This window comes from Labeo rohita, unplaced genomic scaffold (genome assembly GCF_022985175.1).
Source record: "Labeo rohita strain BAU-BD-2019 unplaced genomic scaffold, IGBB_LRoh.1.0 scaffold_750, whole genome shotgun sequence".
NCBI lineage: Eukaryota > Metazoa > Chordata > Actinopteri > Cypriniformes > Cyprinidae > Labeo > Labeo rohita.
This window is the reverse complement of record NW_026129690.1, coordinates 16,119-34,247: the sequence shown is the minus strand read 5'-3', so window position 1 is coordinate 34,247 and position 18,129 is coordinate 16,119. Positions and strand designations below refer to the sequence as shown.

Sequence of the window (18,129 nt, the reverse complement as noted above, 5' to 3'; positions counted from 1 at the left end):
AATCCAGGTGTGAAAAACTTGTTGCATCTTTCCCAAAAAGACTCATGGCTGTATTATATCAAAAGGGTGCTTCTACTAAATACTGAGAAAAGGGTCTGAATACTTATGACCATGTGATATTTCAGTTTTTCTTTTTTAATAAATCTGCAAAAATGTCAACAATTCTGTGTTTTTCTGTCAATATGGGGTGCTGTGTGTACATTTATGAGGAAACAAATGAACTTAAATGATTTTAGCAAATGGCTGCAATATAAGAAAGAGTGAAAAATTTAAGGGGGTCTGAATACTTTCCCTACCCACTGTATTTTGTATTAATGTGTCAATATGACGTGAGGTCCAGTTACCAGCATGACACTAAAACAGGTAGTAAAAATGGGTACTTTTCACTTAAGTACATGTCTGAACCCATACTTCTTTACTTTTACTTAAGTAAAAAAGTGTAGTCAGTACTTCTACTTTTACCAGAATATTTTTAAACATGAGTATCTGTACTTCTACTTGAGTGAAGGATGTGTGTACTTTTGCCGTCTCTGGTATTTTCAAAACAAGAATCTGTGCTTCTGTGTAAGTGGCAATGGCTTGGAATTCATATAATACTTTTCATTGGCTGTCGTCATGTGATTCTGCTCCTCCCATTACAACTATGCTCTCTGTTTTCTTCCTCTCCTGCACAGTCTCTCAGACCTCTGCCATATGTAAACACCAGTAGATGAGACAGGTAAGGCTAATCTTTTTAGACTGGCAAAACAAAAAGAAAATTACTTGCTAGCAAATTAAGTAAGTCACATCCCTCTGTTTATTTATTTTATTTAATGAATTTTTTCTTTTATATATATATATATATATATATATTGTTGTTTCTCTTAACTATTTTAAACCGTTTTAGGTCATCACGAGACACCTGAAGAACAAGATGCTTCCAAAGTAAAATCTTTAATATGGAATTCCTGGGATGCTTTGTATATTGTTGTATTTCACCTGAGGAAAAGGACTACATGAAAAGGATTACAAATTTAACCCAAACTTACCAAAAAACAAACAATAGTTCCTGTTTAAAGTCAACTGAAGAGTCAAGAGGGATGTATTCCAGCTTCACCAGTCAAGTCCAGTTCTTCATCAAAGGTGGGTAAAGCATTCAAACTGCTAGTTGTATTACATTTTCTTTTCAGTAATATAGTGCCTGTCACAAAACTATATGCTTAAAAACTAACTGTGAAGACTGGTAGGTGTATGTAAGCAGTGATATCTTTTTTTAGAACAACATTGTATAATTAAACAAACAAACCAATAATATTTTTAATAGAAAAAAAGTGACCTCTTTGGCTCAGACTTTTGGAATGCTAAAAATACATAATATAAAAAAGTACACAATATGTTAGAAAACAGAATATACAAAAAAAAAAAAAAAAAAAAAAAAAAGACTATTATTGGTCATTCAAATATTTCTAGTCAGGCAAAATATATAAAATTAGCTGATACTTCATTTAAAAAAAAACAAAAAAAAAACATTAACTATTACGTAGCGGGAAACTACAACAAAGGACAAGGAACAAATGAAAACAAAGTTGAAGTCCATGAAAATAGAAACCAAGACAAAATAAAATTCACAGCCTATGATACACAGGTTACTGTTAATGGATGAATCTATATTTTTGAAGCACTAAATAAAAAGGCACAGTATACACTTGCCTCTCCAACATTCAAACTAAAAGCAACACAACATTAGGTTCAAAATCCAAAAAATTGTTAAGATGAAGTCTAAATATCTGTTATAATGTTCATATTTCTAAAATAAACACATTTGAACATTTGATAGTCTCAGCATGACTGACATCTTCTTTAAAGATGCCAAATATGCAGTTCAGAAGCTCATTTTGAATACCAGCTGAGATGCTTTTGAAGTCAGACTGGGAAATGCAAAGTGCTTTTTAATGTCTTAAACTAAACGTCTTTTATCTCTTCTACAAAGTTATAATGTTGCAATGTTGTGCTACTTTCCACAAGTCATAGTTCCTCTTTGAGTTACAGACTTTCTTAGTTTGCTACCTAGTTGTAAAATTAGTGGGATGTATGTGTGATCAATCCATGTTTGGAGAACATTACTGATGCCATTAATCATCTAAAACTCAAACCATTTCCAAGAATGGACTGATGGTTTGTCTCTGAATTCTAAAGATTGTGTGCTTAAAATGAAATATTTTCATAGAAAGTGTGAAAGGTATGAAAGGTTCACTTCCTCTACGCTTAATCAAGGCATTAAGTAACGAAGGCAATATGTCTTAAAAACAGTTACAACATTTAAGCATTGTACAAGATGCTATAATAGATACCAGTATGTTTTTCTTAAAGGTAGGCATATTTATAATGGGCTAGTTGCATATAGAGGCCATATTAGATTTTAAGACTAACCAGTGTGCGCATAGACACTTCAAGACAAAATGTGATCAGGTGATGATGGCTAATTGTTGATACTAATAAAATATCATGAAGTGGCCCGATCTCATCTAAAGCCTAACCACTGATCATGAGTGTGTTGTTTGCTTTATTTTTTAATTGAATTGTTTTTTGTTTTTCAAATGTTACTTATCATCATTCATGTTAGGTATCATTCTTTTTGTTATTGATTGTTATTAAGGAATTTTGGAACTATTTAATTTCTGTTAAGAATAATTTACAATTATGCATTTTGCAAATTTTAGTTTGTGGGTGTGATATTTACAACACAAAATATGTGAGTTTACAACATCTTAGAATTAACATTTCTTGGGGCAAATAAAAAAAGAACATTTCAGATCAAAATTCTTCCTATAGTCCAAAACGTGCTGTTGTTGGTAATGTTTATGAATTTTGATAACGGATAATTATACGGGTAAATTTTGTGAAGTATTTTAGAGGGTACAGTTTTAATCTAGAGTGCATTTCTGATCATTTCACTGTTGATGTCGCGTGTGTCTGACGTCATCTGTAGGACGACGCACAGTCCATTGTGCCGGAGGAGCTGAAAAAGTAGTATTTCACTCTAATTTTAGAAATATTTATGAGCAATATAGTCAAATAAAGTATATATTGAACATATTAGGCCATCAGGATGAACAGGTACGTTTGGACAAACACATATTTCTCAAAAATAAAGATCTGATGTAACGTTAGTTTGCTGCTTGTTTGGCCTGCTGTTTGGGTTGTCAAATGTGTATTTAAACTAGAATTGAAAAGGGAAAACTTTTAAACATTGTGTATGCATTAAACAGTTTATTATAAACTTGATTATCATGTTTATTTGCTGTAACTATTATTTTGATTTAGTTGTTAGCAATTAGCATTTTGTATTATCATCTTTTGTCTCATGTTTGTGTTTCATGTGTAGTTAGTTTTAGTAGTAGTATGATTTGCCCAGTTCTACAGTGAAATTAAGATTTTACCAGTAGGGTAAGATGAATAAAGAACATGTACTGTCAAATTATAACAATGTAGCGTTTATTGACATGGAAAAATGGTTAAACATCTTTAATGCATTAAAACATGAATGGTTATAAACCTGTTGATTAAAAAATAGCATTTTGTAGCATCAGTGTCGTTGCTTGAATCATGCTATTCAAGTTGAGGAAGTTTAAAAAACCTTTTCTGTTTATGCAGTTGTTGTTTCATCTGTGTATTTGCTGTGCTGATAAAAAATGGTGAGAATTAAAACTACATTTGAGATTGAAATTTATCCAACGTTTAAATACCAGACTGTGTGTTTATAGTTAAAGTTTGTGTGATTTCAGTGTGTCTGCAGGTCACAGCTGTTATTGGTGGTTCTGTTGTCCTGTCATGTTCTTTAACTCTTGATCATGATCTTAAACTCCAAGGCATTGATGTGAGCTGGAGACATAATGACAGCAAGATTGTATGTGACATAATTCCATGCAGCACTTTGCCAGTGACACAGGACCCAGAGTATGAGAACAGAGTTGAAACTTTCCCTCAGGAGTATCTGAGAGGAAATTTCTCCATCAAACTCAACAATCTTAAACACACTGATGGAGGACAATACATCTGCTACATCAAAAACGTAGATGAACTTAAGACTGTAAAGCTGATCATTAATGGTATGTGAAACTATTTGATTAGTGCATAAACTTTTTTAATTTAAAGTTGTTTGATTTAAATTTGTAAATACTGCAAGAGATTGATCCAATATCTGAAGTTTACTAGTAAGGTTCCAGTCTGAATACTGCTGTATATACACTGCCCTCCAAAAGTCTGGAAACACCCTAGAAAAGTGGGGTTTTGGACAATATTGGCATGAATCTATTTTAATTTGTGATAATTTTGCACTGATAAGGGACAACACAAACTACAAAAAGCTATTTTATTACATAAACAGTTTATAGATAGAAAAAAAAACATACATTTTCGATTCATCAAAATATCCACCATTAGCAGCTATTACAGCTCTGCATAATCTGGGCATTCGAGCTGTCTGTTTATTCAAACATTGACTTGATATATTACTCCAAGCCTCCTGAAGGATTGCCCAAAGATGATTCACACTGGTTGGACACTTCTTACGGACATCACGGTCCAGTTCCTCCCATAGTAACTTAATTGGGTTGAGGTCCAGTGATTGGGGAGGCCATTCAATGACAGACTTGATGCCAGCTGACTGTTTTCTCTCCAAATAGGATTTGCACAGCTTGGAAGTGTGCTTGGGGTCATTGTCTTGTTGGAAGGTTAAGCCTCCATGCTTCACAGTGGGTGTGATACAGGCATCTAACATCTTTTCACCAACTCTTTGTCTCTTTAAGCCAAAAACTTCAAATTTGGATTCATCCGTCCAAAGCACCTTCATCCAATCATCTGCTGTCCAGTTTCTGTGCTGCCCTGCCCACTGCAGTCTCTTTTTCTTGTTGTTTGATCTTAGCAGTGGTTTCTTAGCTGATATTCGGCCATGTAAACCTGCTTGTTGGAGTATCCGGCGGACAGTAGTACATGACCCAGACTTTGCCTTTCATTCCAAGCAATAGTGGCATTTTTCAACTTTTTGGCTATATCTCGCATTGAATAGCCTTCATTCCTTAGAACTATTACAGACTGATGTGTTTCCAGAGAAAGCAGCTTGCACCTGGCCATGTTGTCAACAAACACATGGAAACTCTCTATAAATTGGACCAAACAAGTCATTTGATTGGCAAGAGCTGTGTAAACTATCTGACCTAAATTGTGATAACTGGTTCATTGTATTCTAAACTTAACTGACAATCAATTGTTGAAGCTATTAAGCTGTGTTGACCCAAAAATCTTTTAAAAACCTGGGCCAAGTTTAAACCAGTAACCAGGCATTACAGCTGGCAAAGGGGCATGTCTGACTTTGACATTTATATATTGCCAGTATTATGTAATCAAAATGAAAATTATTATTGCTGGTCTTCAATGATAATGTCAAGTTACTTTAATGTATTTGCACCAAAAAATGAGAAGGATTTATGCTGATATCATCCAAAACCACACTTTTCCAGGGGTGTTTCCAAAATTTTGGAGGGCAGTGTAAATTATAGATCGATCTGTTGCCTTTATCACACTGAGGTAATGTTTCCCTTTTTTTACAGGATCAGTATCCACTGGACAGGAGAGACCGCTGCCATCGCTGCATTTGCTCTGGGTTTGCATTATATTACCTGGCTTTATAGTGGTTCTATTTTCACTGTAGTTTTCTGAAGAGAAATGTTGTAAATGACAGACCTGTACTGTAGCTTTGCTTTCCTGCAGCAACTGCATTAGCTTTTGTATTAAACATTGAGTCAGAAGCATGAAGTAGGATATCTGTCTTCTCTCTTTCATTCACTATGAAATTAAAATATTGTGAGGACGTATATGCACATGTTCTATGATTATCCACACATTAGTAAACTTTGGGATAATGTGACAGAGTTATTTCTAGGTATGCTAATATTTGTTTGCTTAATAATAATGCTGACCTTAATTTGAATGCTAATCAGCGTAAGATGTGTCATACTGCACTAACTTCTAATTTGTAAAACTTGGTATAAACCTGACTTATACTTTGGCTTATACTGTGTTCTTCAATAAAAAAAAAACAATTTAAAAAATGGAGTCTGAGAATGAGTTTGGTGCTTTCATTGTTGCTGAACCAGCTTCAGATAGAATAATAAATAAAAAGATAAATGAACAAAGGATTTGTTTGAAGAACAGAAAACAGAATGTTAGAAGGAGTGAATCTGTGTGTTTCTGTGTCTTCCTTATACACACTATAAGGCTACCTAGCAATCTATAGTGATGTGCTGCCTGGTTGTTTTTGGAATAGCAGACACATTCAAGACAATTCCATCCTCACAGTGTTTTCAAACAACAGATTGACAGATCTTTCGGGATGCAGCAGGCACAGACATTGAGGAATACACAAACATCATCCCAAAAATCTGCATTAAAACATTTCCAAACCAGAAATGCTGATGTCAGGGCTAAACTTAAAGTACGTACTTCAGCCTACAACTGATACAATCTTTAGAGAGCTATTATGGCTGGAAAGAGAGTCTATAGCAGGGGTGCCCAAACTTGGTCCTAGAGGGCTGGTGTCCTGCAGAGTTTAGCTCCAACCCTAATTAACAACCCCTGAACCAGCTAATCAAGCTCTTAGTAGACATACTAGAAACTTTCCAGCAGGTGTGTAGAGGCAAAGCTACTAGATGGCAAGTCTGCAACCAGTGTTGGTCAAGTTACTTCCAAAATATAATGCATTGTATGTATTTACAATAAGACGAAATATGATATCAACCACCACTGCCTCTTTTCGTTTTCATTTAAACAAATTAATAGCTGCAAAAATGTAGTTCAGGGAATGTACAACATTACAGTGAAATGAAATATTATATCAAACAGCACGGCCTCTTTTCTGTTTCATTTAAACATATTAATAGCGACAAAAATGTGGTTCATGCAATGCTTACACGCATTACAATAAAACGAAGTGATAACACCACTGCCTCTTTGTTTTCTTCAAAATATAAACCACAACCCTCTTTTCGTACTCATTTAAAAAAATAAAACATATTAATATGTGATTTAGGCAATATGTGCACTGTGAAACATGACAAACACAACTCTGCCTTTTTTGTTAAATGTCAGTTTTAATGAACAATATTAGCCATTATAAAAGTATAAGTATAAAGTATAAGAGACGTGTGTAATCGGAAATGAAGACAAAAACAAACAATTCAGTCAAATGCATGCTAAAAAGTCAGCGTTGAATTACGATTGATAAATAATTTATGAAGCATAACTTTGTCCTCAGGCAAAACAATATGCCCTGGAATAAATAATAGATTCACGAGACCAAAAATTAGCTGTTAGATTTACCCAAAATGAATTATATCTCTTGATTAACCACTACAGAGACGTGAGGACCAGCGGCATACGTCAGAAGGACTAGCCGTGGTGAGGCTCTCTCTGCGGGATACATAAGCACTGAGCACCGGGTGTTCACCTGGAACTCACATCTCCGATATTGGTGAAACAAATTTTCAAATAGGCGCAGTCTTTGTAAATAAACCGCAGATTTGAGTTTTAAACAACATACAACAAACAACTAATACATACAAACAATACATACAAACAACTAACATTCTCACCTGAAGTACTCTTAAAACTTCATTTCATGAGACAATAACAGTAATATTTTGAAAATTATGCAGGTTTTCGGCTCCGCCATTAACGCTCGCTGATTGGTGCGAAATGCATTCTGGGATACATGGCTGCCTCAAGTTCGCACAAGTCTCCTCTTGATGCATCCTTGATAAAAGGGGCGGAGCAAGAACACATCCGGGGATTTGAACTGTACTTGGCTAGACGTGAACTTTAAATTGGAACAATACTTGGGCGACGACTGATAACGTTTCACAAGTCCACAAGAACACAAGTACAGACAAGAACGCATATTGATAAACGGCTTATGATTCAGCTGTTGATCGTCTCATTTAAGGTAACTAGCCTAGTAAAGGTGTAAGGTTTTATCTTGCATGCTTACTTAAAAATTTAATGTAAAATCAATCGTTTAGACACACTCGTTAAGGTAACCAGTGTAAGCCAGCGGCTGCTATGAAAACAGATAGTGTTGCCAAAGATGGAGCGGTCTTGTGTTAGCCACAACCCAGCTATCAATTTGTGGTTCCCAGAACGTTCTGGGAATGTTAGTTTTTGGTTCCCAGAATGTTCCCTGTTGGTTAGCCAGGAAAGTTTTCTTAACGCAAATAGAACGTTCCCTGTAGGTTAGGGGAATGTTCTGGGAACCTATATGACAACTAAAAATAACCCGCAGGGAACGTTCTGGGAAGGTTCTTTTTAGGTTATAAAATGAAACCAAAAAATAACCTGTATTGTGTATTCTTAAGACATATTATGCTATTATACTCAATATGGTATTATTTTACTTAAACAAATGATGTATGGTCATAACAGTAATCAACAGACTGATCAAAATGCTGATTATTACAATACTGGATGTCTCAACACAGATTGTGAGCCTTACGTGTATGCTGCTGAGCAGCACCGGTGATTTTCACTAGACTGTACCAGTGAACTTAAGCGAACCAATGAACTTTGGATGATTTCCAACATATAAACAGGTTTGATGTATGTCCCATGTGACCACCTCCAACCAATAGAAGGAGGCGGAGTAAAAGTTATTTTTAAAAATGGCTGATCTAGCCAAATTCCACCATTAAAAATGGGCCAGGTGGGCTAGTAAGTAATTGTGGCAAACCAGACAGGCGTAACCAATAAAAAAAAAACAGAAATACCAATTTTGCATGGATAGGTATAAGAATGCATGCCCGGACAGACGGAGGCTAGATGCGGTAACCGTTGTCTCGGCTTTGTTGCTTTGTTCAATAATGTCTTATTTTGACATCTGGAACTCAGCTTCTCGAGCTTCATTGACTTCATTGAGAAAGATCATCAATTGCTCCACAACATAGATTGTAAAAATAAAACCTAAAAATAACCTGCAGGGAACGTTCCGGGAACGTTCTCATTTGGTTCCCAAAAAAATAACCAAATGGGAACCATAGGGGAACATTAGGGGAATGTTCTGTGTTTGCTGGGAATGTCCTGTATATTGGCCAAAATGAAGAAAGAATTCTGTTCATTGTCATGTTTTTGTTTAGCAACACGTGGCCACTGCCCAGTCTAGCTCCCACTTAGCACTGACCCTGCCTTTATTATCATAGCTTTATATAATGATAAATAGACCTCACCAGAACTCAGTATATGAATAACGGTGTGTTTGTAATTACGATTTGTGCAACTGCATGTAATGTTAATTAAAACACACTAATCATTTTCCTTACATTTTTTAGGATTTAAACACTTTGGAACAACATCTGGATGACAGTTACAGACCTCTTCATTCACATTAATCTTTATCTCTTGTATGTACTTTACCTTTATGCATTCATTTTTTCTCAATTCTTTTTCATATTATATTACTATGATTAACCATGTTTAATCTTGTGTTGAGTTGTGATGTAAAAGTCTTTGAGATTACAATACACACAATGATGGTTAGCAGCAATTGTATTTGCTTGGTAACAGTTGTGGAATTTATGCTGGTCAGACAAAGACAGACTGATCATAAAAAGGAATGCAGAAAAGATTATTCAGTAAACTTTACTGAACTTTATTTCGACTTGTTTTGAATGTTTTAATTCTGACATAAAACCAGAACATTTAACAATGCATAACAAAGCTTTATGCCTTAACAAATAAAAAGTCAAAGGGTACCATTCTAAAAGAAATGTAATGCAGCTGAAACTGTCAAAATGGAAGGACCGCAACATGACTGTTTTGAAGGAGTTACAGTTCCAAATGAAACTTCTAGATTTACATCACCTCATAATTTTTGCCAGGGGTTGAATTAGGAGCAGCAGGGTTATGAGCGTCCCAGCAGCTACTTGTACATCATCAGCCTCACAATTCTGAAATAAATAGTATCTGCTGGCTGCAGCATAAACAAACTTAAATTAAATGTACATGGTTTACAGTGTGTGCATGTTATCATCATCAGCAGAACGCGTGCCATCGGAGGACTTGAGACACAAGACAAGCTCTGTTCTGACAGCTCTTTCCTGTCTTCAATAAAAAAACAAAAACACAAGAGACTGCTTGAAAAATATCCAAAATTTGTATTTTTATAATCTTCTATTTATTTATATGTCCCATCTGTCAAAACCTTATTTTGTGCTTTACACTGAGTTTACAATCTTAATATCTTAATGTGGTATGGTATCCACGTGAATAATTATTTATTAAATAAACATAACAATTGATAAATATTAAAACATAATACACTCTGAACTAAACAGCAGCTGCTGGCTTACACTGGTCACATTAACGAGTGTGTCTAAACGACCGATTTTACTTTCAAATTTTAAGTAAGCATGCAATATAAAACAATACATATTTACTAGGCTAGTTACCTTAAATGAGACGATCAACAGCTGAATTGCAACTGGAATTATGGACATAACGTAAGGTAGGGACACCCACAGCGGGTTATGATTGGTCAATCGACAGGCTTAAATCTGATTGGCTAAAGAGTATGGCCCGTGTGGGAGGAGTTCGCTGCCAGGAAATCTCAAAAACACACACACAAGTCTAAAAAATATACACGCAAAAAAAAGGCTATTAACACACTCACAGTCCGTGATACACTCATGAATTTTAAACATTCAAATTTTTTCTATACAGTTGTACATCTGTGAATTGTGTTTTGCAATTGTGAAACATATTTTATGAATTTATATTCTTATTTTGTGCACGTGAATTGGTTTTTGTGAATATATATATATTTTGTGCACATGAATTGGGTTTTATGCATGTGAATCGGGACACGCATGTGTACATTGTGTCTTTTGCGTGAATTATTAATGAGTCTAATCTGCTTCCATATGTAACCGGTTCAAGTCTAACTATAAGCAAATTATTTCATAAAACACTTTCAATTATAGATTATGTGCAAACTAGTTTTGATTCAGTATTAACTATTACGTTACTTATTGTAATAGTCACACCATAGCAATACTTTAGCTATATTTTTTTCTAACTACATATACTTCTGCCCTAAAAGTAGCAGTGGTAATAGACAAGAAATGTAGGGTTTCACATGATCACGCGGAAAAGGGTTTCTTTAGTCATTCTGCAATCCTGTGGCGTAAACCACTGTTGTCGAAACACCATTACCATGCATTATCACAACATGCTTTAGTTTGCTTGTAACTAACATGAAAACTAATGGTTACTTGTTAACACTTATGTTTCTATTCAGCAATCATAGGATTCAATCCTGCTTTAGGGTTACACTTTTTTTTTTCTTCTTTTTTATGGTCTATGAATCCCCAGACAGATGTATCCTTGACCATAAAGCTGTAGTTCTGCCACTGTCTGTTTGTTATTTCAATGCTTATTAAGAGACAGCTTATTCACACAATTTGTAAGAAGTATCAAATCAATCCTTAGAAACATTACTACACTGACCAAAATTATAAACGCAACACTTTTGTTTCTGCCCCCATTTTTCATGAGCTGAACTCAAAGATCTAAGACTTTTTCTAAGTACACAAAAGGCCTATTCCTCTCAAATATTGTTCACAAATCTGTCTAAATTTGTGTTAGTGAGCACTTCTCCTTTGCCAAGATAATCCATCCACCTCACAGGTGTGGCATATCAAGATGTTGATTAGACAGCATGATTATTGCACAGGTGTGCCTTAGGCTGGCCACAATAAAAGGCCACTCTAAAATGTACAGTTTTGCTGTATTGGGGGGAGGGTCCGAAAACCAGTCAGCATTTGGTGTGACCACCATTTGCCTCACGCAGTACAACACATTTCCTTGGCATAGAGTTGATCAGGTTGTTGATTGTGGCCTGTGGAATGTTGGTTCACTCCTCTTCAACGGCTGTGCGAAGTTGCTGGATATTGTCAGGAACTGGAACACGCTGTCGTATACGGCGATCCAGAGCATCCCAAACATGCTCAATGGGTGACATGTCTGGTGAGTATGCTGGCCATGCAAGAATTGTAATGTTTTTAGCTTCCAGGAATTGTGTACAGATCCTTGCAACATAGGGCCTTGCATTACCATGCTGCAACATGAGGTGATGGTTGTGGATTAATGGCACAACAATGGGCCTCAGGATCTAGTCACAGTATCTCTGTGCATTCAAAATGCCCTCAATAAAATACACCTGTGTTCGTTGTCCATAACATACACCTGCCCATACCATAACCCCACCGCCACCATGGGCCACTCAAACCACAACATTGACATCAGCAAACCGCTCACCCACACAACACCATACACGCTGTCTGCCATCTGCCCTGTACAGTGAAAACCGGGATTCATCCGTGAAGAGAACACATCTCTAAAGTACCAGATGCCATCGAATGTAAGCATCTGCCGACTCAAGTTGGTTATGATGACGAACTGCAGTCAGGTCGAGACCCCGATGAGGACGACGAGCATGCAGATGAGCTTTCTTGAGACGGTTTCTGACAGGGTGGCTGGTCTCAGATGATCTTGGAGGTGAAGATGCTGGATGTGCAGGTCCTGGTGTGGTTACACGTGGTCTGCAGTTGTGAGGTTGGTTGGATGTACTGCTCTCATAGTGAATCTCTCTCGTGGTGTTTGCATGCTCTATCACAGATGAAGTGAAATAAATTTCAGAAGCTTTTTAATGAGCAATAGAAACACGTTTCATATACTGCTTAATACAGCGCCATCTGAATAAGAATAATGTTCAACATAAGCATATACTATTTAAATAATAATAAAGTAGGGCTATATATTCTTTTATGTGTTTTATGATAAATGTGACTCAACATATCTTTGAAAAAAAAAAAAAAAAAGCTTTTACTGTTCTAAAAACACAGATTTGTGAGCATTATTGGACTTGAGGATGTTAGAATAAACCCAAAACACATGTGGTCGTTGTCATGTGGTGAATCTGGCGAATCGTGAAACAGCTGTGTCGTCATCAGAGCTCCTGCAGCCGCTCTGAAGAAACTTTGGCGGCTGAGTCAGCCAGCTGCTCTCGAATCACTATCGCGGTACTTTGATTCCACATGTGACAGTCAGCGCCGTCTCAAGTCAGACAAAATTTCTAACCGCCATGCACTGCGTCAATTCAGAATTTGATCGAGCTGCGCAGCGCTGCATTAAGTCGAACACACCTCCTGCTAATGGTTCCCTTGTTCATGTGTCATGTTCTCATTGGTTGTCTTAGTCATGTGTCTTGTTTCTCATTGGTTGGTTCTTGTCATGTGACCCTCATTGTTTGATATAAATAGCCCTCATGTAGCCATTGTTCCTTGTTGTGTATTGATGTTATCCATAGTCATATCACCCTGCAGCCCAAGACTGGTTGCCCACTGAAGCTAAGCAGGGCTGAGTCTGGCAATGGCAATACACAATGAAAGTGCTATATAAATGCCTCATTCATTCATTCATTCATTCATGTTGTAACCTTCTGTTGGTGATATTATGTTTCTGTTTAAGTCTGTTCATGTTAAGCCAAGTCTGTCCATGCCAAGTCAAGTCTGTTTATGTCAAGTTTGTTCAAGTCTCGTCTCTGTTTGCATTTTGGATTACTTCACTGTTTCAATAAACTGCACTTGGGTTCATTCTAAACTTGCCTTCAGTGGACTAAATCATTACATTTAACATATGTGGGAGTGGCTATTCTGTTGCGTCCTGATTGGTTGACCGAGTCGTGATAAGAACACCTGTGACTTCTTACTAACTAAGCCTCAGTCTCAAAGTTGTTTTGTGTGAGAAGCTGTCTCTACATTCAAACATGCCCTGTGTGGAGTTGTTGAGTGGCTGATTTATTTAAGTTCACCATTTCTTGTGTTTTTGATTATGTATGTGAGTTGTTTATACTAATTGTTTATATTTGTTTATGGGTTATCAGAAACCAACAATGTTGAGAGAATAAACTGGAAAAATGAGACTGATGACTAAATGAGTTTTAATGGGCTCACCATTCTGGTAGCAATAGCCAAACCAGCTTTCTTATCCTTTAAATTTTCCACATAATGAAAAAATTCGATTTTAATAAAAAAGTGAGTAAAAGTGTGTGCCATTTCATTTAAACATTTTATTGGGTCTTAAACATAAAGACATCATCAGCATACAATGAAACACTATTCTCTGTAAATACCTAATTATTTAATAAAATTTGATCAAATAAAACACTGTAGTACAGAACTGTTAAGGCACCTACATACTGACAGACTAATAGTTCTTTAACTTCAGCCAAAAATATTCTTATTTCCATGTTTCAAGATCTCATTCTGTTATACATTAAGAATAAAGTGCTCAAGGCAAGAATATAACAGTACAAAACATTGTCTTCTGCACCAGAAAGCTGTGAGTACAGTAGTACATATACAATGGTATAAGCACTTTACATAAAAGTCAGAAAAATAAATCAAACAATACAAAAAATAAAAATAGTTATTAAAGCTGGACTTTTACGAAGTTAGGGTGACACAGAGGAGAGGAATTGTTGAATAAAGTTATTTTTTTATTTATTTTTACTTTTTTATTTACTTTACAAAAAAGTATTCTCTGGGCTGTAGTTACATTGACAAGCTAAGCAATATCGCATTCATTATCGGAGGTGAACTACGGCTCAAACGCGGTCCATCTGACAGCTGACGACTAATCACAGAACCACCATTACTGACGAGATGCGCATGGTAATTATCCAATTATTTGCATAGCCCTACTTCATACAATTACGGTTGAACCACTGATGTTACATTGACCATTTTGTCAATGTTCTTAGCTTTCTGGATCTTGACCATGGTACGACCCTTGCTTATATTGTCTACAGAGGGTCAGAAAGCTCTCGAATTTCATCAAAAATATTAATTTATATTCTGAATATGAATGAAGGTCTTATGGGTTTGGAACAAGGGTGAGTAATTAATGACAAAATGTAAATTTTTGAGTGAACTATCCCTTTAACAGTAGGCTGTTTAATGGCAATGTTACCAACATAAACATTGATTTGTGAATCTTGTCAATGAACAATGTAATGTTATGCAAATGAAGAATATTTCCGAAAAGCCAGCTGATACAGAATAATGTTTCACCTGACATAAGGCAGCTTGAGATCTTTTGTCTAAAGATAATTACAATGAAAAGTATAAACAGTATGGGTAATAGAGTGCCAACCAGGATCAAAAGCCATGAATTCCCAACACTGTCTGGTCTGGTTTCTTCTTGGTTTTCTTGATCAGTGGTTTTTGTTACTTTTTCTGTTGTTGTTTCTGCAATAAAAAAGTCTGAAAGAAAACAACATTACTGCATTGTGATAAAGACAACAGATCAATATAATTTTTATACAGCAATTTTCAGACTGAAACATCACTAGTGAACTAATATTGTATCAAGTTATTTAGTCTATTTACTGTACAGCTTTAGATTAAAAACATTGCACACTACAGCTAATTTCACACACCGTTGATGATCAGCAGCACAGTCTCTTGTTCATTTGAGGGTGTGATGTGACAGATGTATGTTCCTGCATCAGCGTGAGTGAGACCGGTGAGTTTGATGGAGAAATTTCTTCTCACATACTCCTCAGGGAAAGTTTTGATTCTGTTCTTGTATCGTTGGTGCTGGTTTGCCACTGAATCTTTGCGTTCAATAATGTCATAAACATATATTCTGCCATTCTGTCTCCAGTGCACATTAATGTCTTCAGGTTTAAGATCATGTTCAGCTGAAGAACACGGCAGGACAACAGAACCACCAATAACACCCTCTACTGTGACCTGCAGACACACTGAAATCACACAAACTACAACTGTAAACACACAGTCTGGCAATTATATATGATACATGAATTTAACTGTCAAATGTAGTTTGTTTTGTGCTCACCTTTGTTTATCAGCACTACAAATATACAGAGGAAGCAGCAACTGCAGAAACAGAAGAAAAAAAAAAAACATTAACATATTCAAAAACATATTCATTATTTATCATATAGACAGATTAAGTTGAAACTGAATACAGTTTATTGCTATTTTAACTAGGTTGTCGATTAAAAATTGTAAAAATAAAATATATAATACTAAAATAGGTAACACTTTAGAATAGATAACACTTATTCACTATTAACTACGACTTTTCCCTCAATAAATTCCTAATTAGCTGATTATTAATAGTCAGTAAGGTATTTGTTAAATTTAGGTATTGGGTAGGATTAGGGATGTAGAATAAGGTCATATAGAATAAGGCATTAATATGTGTCTAATAAGTACTAATAAATGGCTAATATTCTAGTAACTTGCATGCTAATAAGCAACTAGTTAAGAAAGCGTAAAATAAAGTGTTACAGATTCTGTCATGTCATTTCTCTTTTTTATTAAATTGTGGCAATACATACATTTTCAACTAAATAAATAATATATATATAGTAGTCAACATTTGAAATAGATCAAAAAAGTTCTAAGACAAGAAATGGGTATTGTGTAAATAAAACTGCACACGCAGTGAGATTCAAGATTGCTAATTGCTAAAGACAAAATAATAATTGCAGCTATTAGCTTTCAGATAAACCTGTTAATTGTGAATAAATGATAAACTGATAATCCATTTATGATGTTTAAGAGGTTTCCCTCCTCACCATAGTTTAAATGAAGCTTTTGAAAACAAAAATGACAGCTGGATGCAGATACAAGCATGCTAACCAAGCCCTCGTCAACGTGTTTGTCCAAAAATAGCATTTCACTTAAAATGAATCAAACATACCTGATCATCATGTTTCTCCAATAATATTAATATGTTTTGTTGAAATATATTGATATAAAAATGTCTAAATTTTAGAATAAATGCAGTGAAGCGTGTCATAAACTCTTCCGTATCAATATGCCATGTGCCACGGACGTACGGATGACATCAGACGTACAGCACACATCAGACGTAAGTGACGTCAACAGTAACCAAGTGAAAGATATGAAATGCGCACCAGATATTTGTTGGTCCTACTCAAATTTACTTCAGCATATTCAAAACTCCTGAAGTTGACTTTCACAAGTTTTTTACATGTACTCTTCAACTTCTACTCAATCTTCACTATCAGTAATACTGAACAAGTCTCTGCTGTCAGTCACCGTGTCCAATCATCTATCTGTCATGTCTACTCTTAAATTCACCAATATAAGACAAATAATAATAATAATAATAATAATGTACATTTATAACAATACTTTTTTATATTACTTTGGAATTAAATTTCAGAAAAATAGTTAACACTGCTGTGTAGGGGTTTCTAAAACAACACCTGAGGAAATTATGGCAAATTTGATATTTTTCTCCCTTCTGACCAACATGATCAATCTCTGACTTAATTTGGTACCGGATCTTTTTAGGTAACTACAGGCATCCTTACATGTCTTCATATTAGTGAAATGACAAGGATTAAACGAAATAAGTAAATTTAACCAGCTACTTACATGAGTGTGAGAGTAAAGCTTCCTTTTTATAAAATGTTGTAATTTGGATCCTCAAGTGAATAATTTCTCTGATTGATGCTTTATATGTTCCTGCCATCAGTCTTAAGCATGTTATAATATAACATATTAGCTACTTTTAGATTACAGTTTTTGTCTTCTGTGAAAAACTCGATAAACTCGATACTGATAACAGCTTTATGTTATTATTTACAATAGCCAACCTTTGGGATCGTTGCTATTGTATTCTATAATTATGCCTCAGTTAGCTATTTAGAGCTATTGACAGAGTGAGTTGTTGTTTTCAGTAAACAGATGGCTTGCTGCTGTTTAATAATTTATGTAGTTACACTTTTGAGAGGTGGACGTATCAGTGCTACAGCTAATGATGATACAGCAGATGAGTTTCCAACAATCCCAGATCAACAAATTTATATAGAGAACCCATCTGTTTTGTGAGATCTTGTGAGAAAGAACACTTGTGGTAGAAACAGCAACACACTGAAAAACCATTTCCTTTCACAACAGCAAAAACATGTTCCTTATTCAGCATTTCAGTATATTGGTGAGGACATTTTTGAAAAGTAAAGACATTTTAGACATCACAAGT

At 35.3% G+C, this 18,129-nt stretch overlaps 2 protein-coding genes across 4 annotated transcripts; one reads left to right on the top strand and one right to left on the bottom strand.

Annotated features, from left to right (window-relative positions):
• Nucleotides 1-677: 677 nt before the first annotated feature.
• LOC127161845 (CD276 antigen homolog) lies at nucleotides 678-6,030 on the top strand. 3 transcript variants are annotated; one of them, XR_007827190.1, is made up of 5 exons: nucleotides 678-718; nucleotides 887-1,122; nucleotides 3,634-3,674; nucleotides 3,765-4,088; nucleotides 5,589-6,030. XR_007827190.1 is itself a non-coding variant. In XM_051104600.1 (4 exons), the coding sequence occupies exons 2-4, from the start codon at nucleotides 939-941 to the stop codon at nucleotides 5,687-5,689; spliced, it is 525 nt and encodes a 174-aa protein (XP_050960557.1). In that variant the 5' UTR covers nucleotides 678-718; nucleotides 887-938; the 3' UTR covers nucleotides 5,690-6,030. The 3 variants fall into 3 exon arrangements, 2 of the variants coding, with proteins under 2 accessions (XP_050960557.1, XP_050960558.1); XM_051104600.1 differs by lacking the exon at nucleotides 3,634-3,674 and having other exon boundaries at nucleotides 3,849-4,088; XM_051104601.1 differs by lacking the exon at nucleotides 3,634-3,674 and having other exon boundaries at nucleotides 689-777; nucleotides 3,849-4,088.
• An 8,765-nt stretch (nucleotides 6,031-14,795) lies between these two features.
• LOC127161844 (uncharacterized) lies at nucleotides 14,796-17,230 on the bottom strand. Its single transcript, XM_051104599.1, has 5 exons — nucleotides 16,819-17,230; nucleotides 15,946-15,986; nucleotides 15,524-15,850; nucleotides 15,156-15,347; nucleotides 14,796-14,887 (listed from the first exon to the last, which is right to left on the bottom strand). Exons 1-5 carry the CDS (start codon nucleotides 16,827-16,829, stop codon nucleotides 14,796-14,798), a joined length of 663 nt encoding a protein of 220 aa, XP_050960556.1. The 5' UTR covers nucleotides 16,830-17,230.
• Nucleotides 17,231-18,129: the final 899 nt, after the last annotated feature.

Excerpts from the sequence above, each read along its gene's own strand:
- LOC127161845 (XM_051104600.1), top strand. The coding sequence starts at position 939 with ATGGAATTCCTGGGATGCTTTGTATATTGTTGTATTTCACCTGAGGAA. Across the intron at positions 1,123-3,848 it reads AGTCCAGTTCTTCATCAAAG|GCATTGATGTGAGCTGGAGA; the intron begins GTGGGTAAAGCA and ends TTAAACTCCAAG. Across the intron at positions 4,089-5,588 it reads TGTAAAGCTGATCATTAATG|GATCAGTATCCACTGGACAG; the intron begins GTATGTGAAACT and ends CTTTTTTTACAG.
- LOC127161844 (XM_051104599.1), bottom strand. Across the intron at positions 15,851-15,945 it reads TGTAGTGCTGATAAACAAAG|TGTGTCTGCAGGTCACAGTA; the intron begins GTGAGCACAAAA and ends GTGTGATTTCAG. Across the intron at positions 14,888-15,155 it reads CTCAAGCTGCCTTATGTCAG|ACAATATAAGCAAGGGTCGT; the intron begins GTGAAACATTAT and ends GACCCTCTGTAG.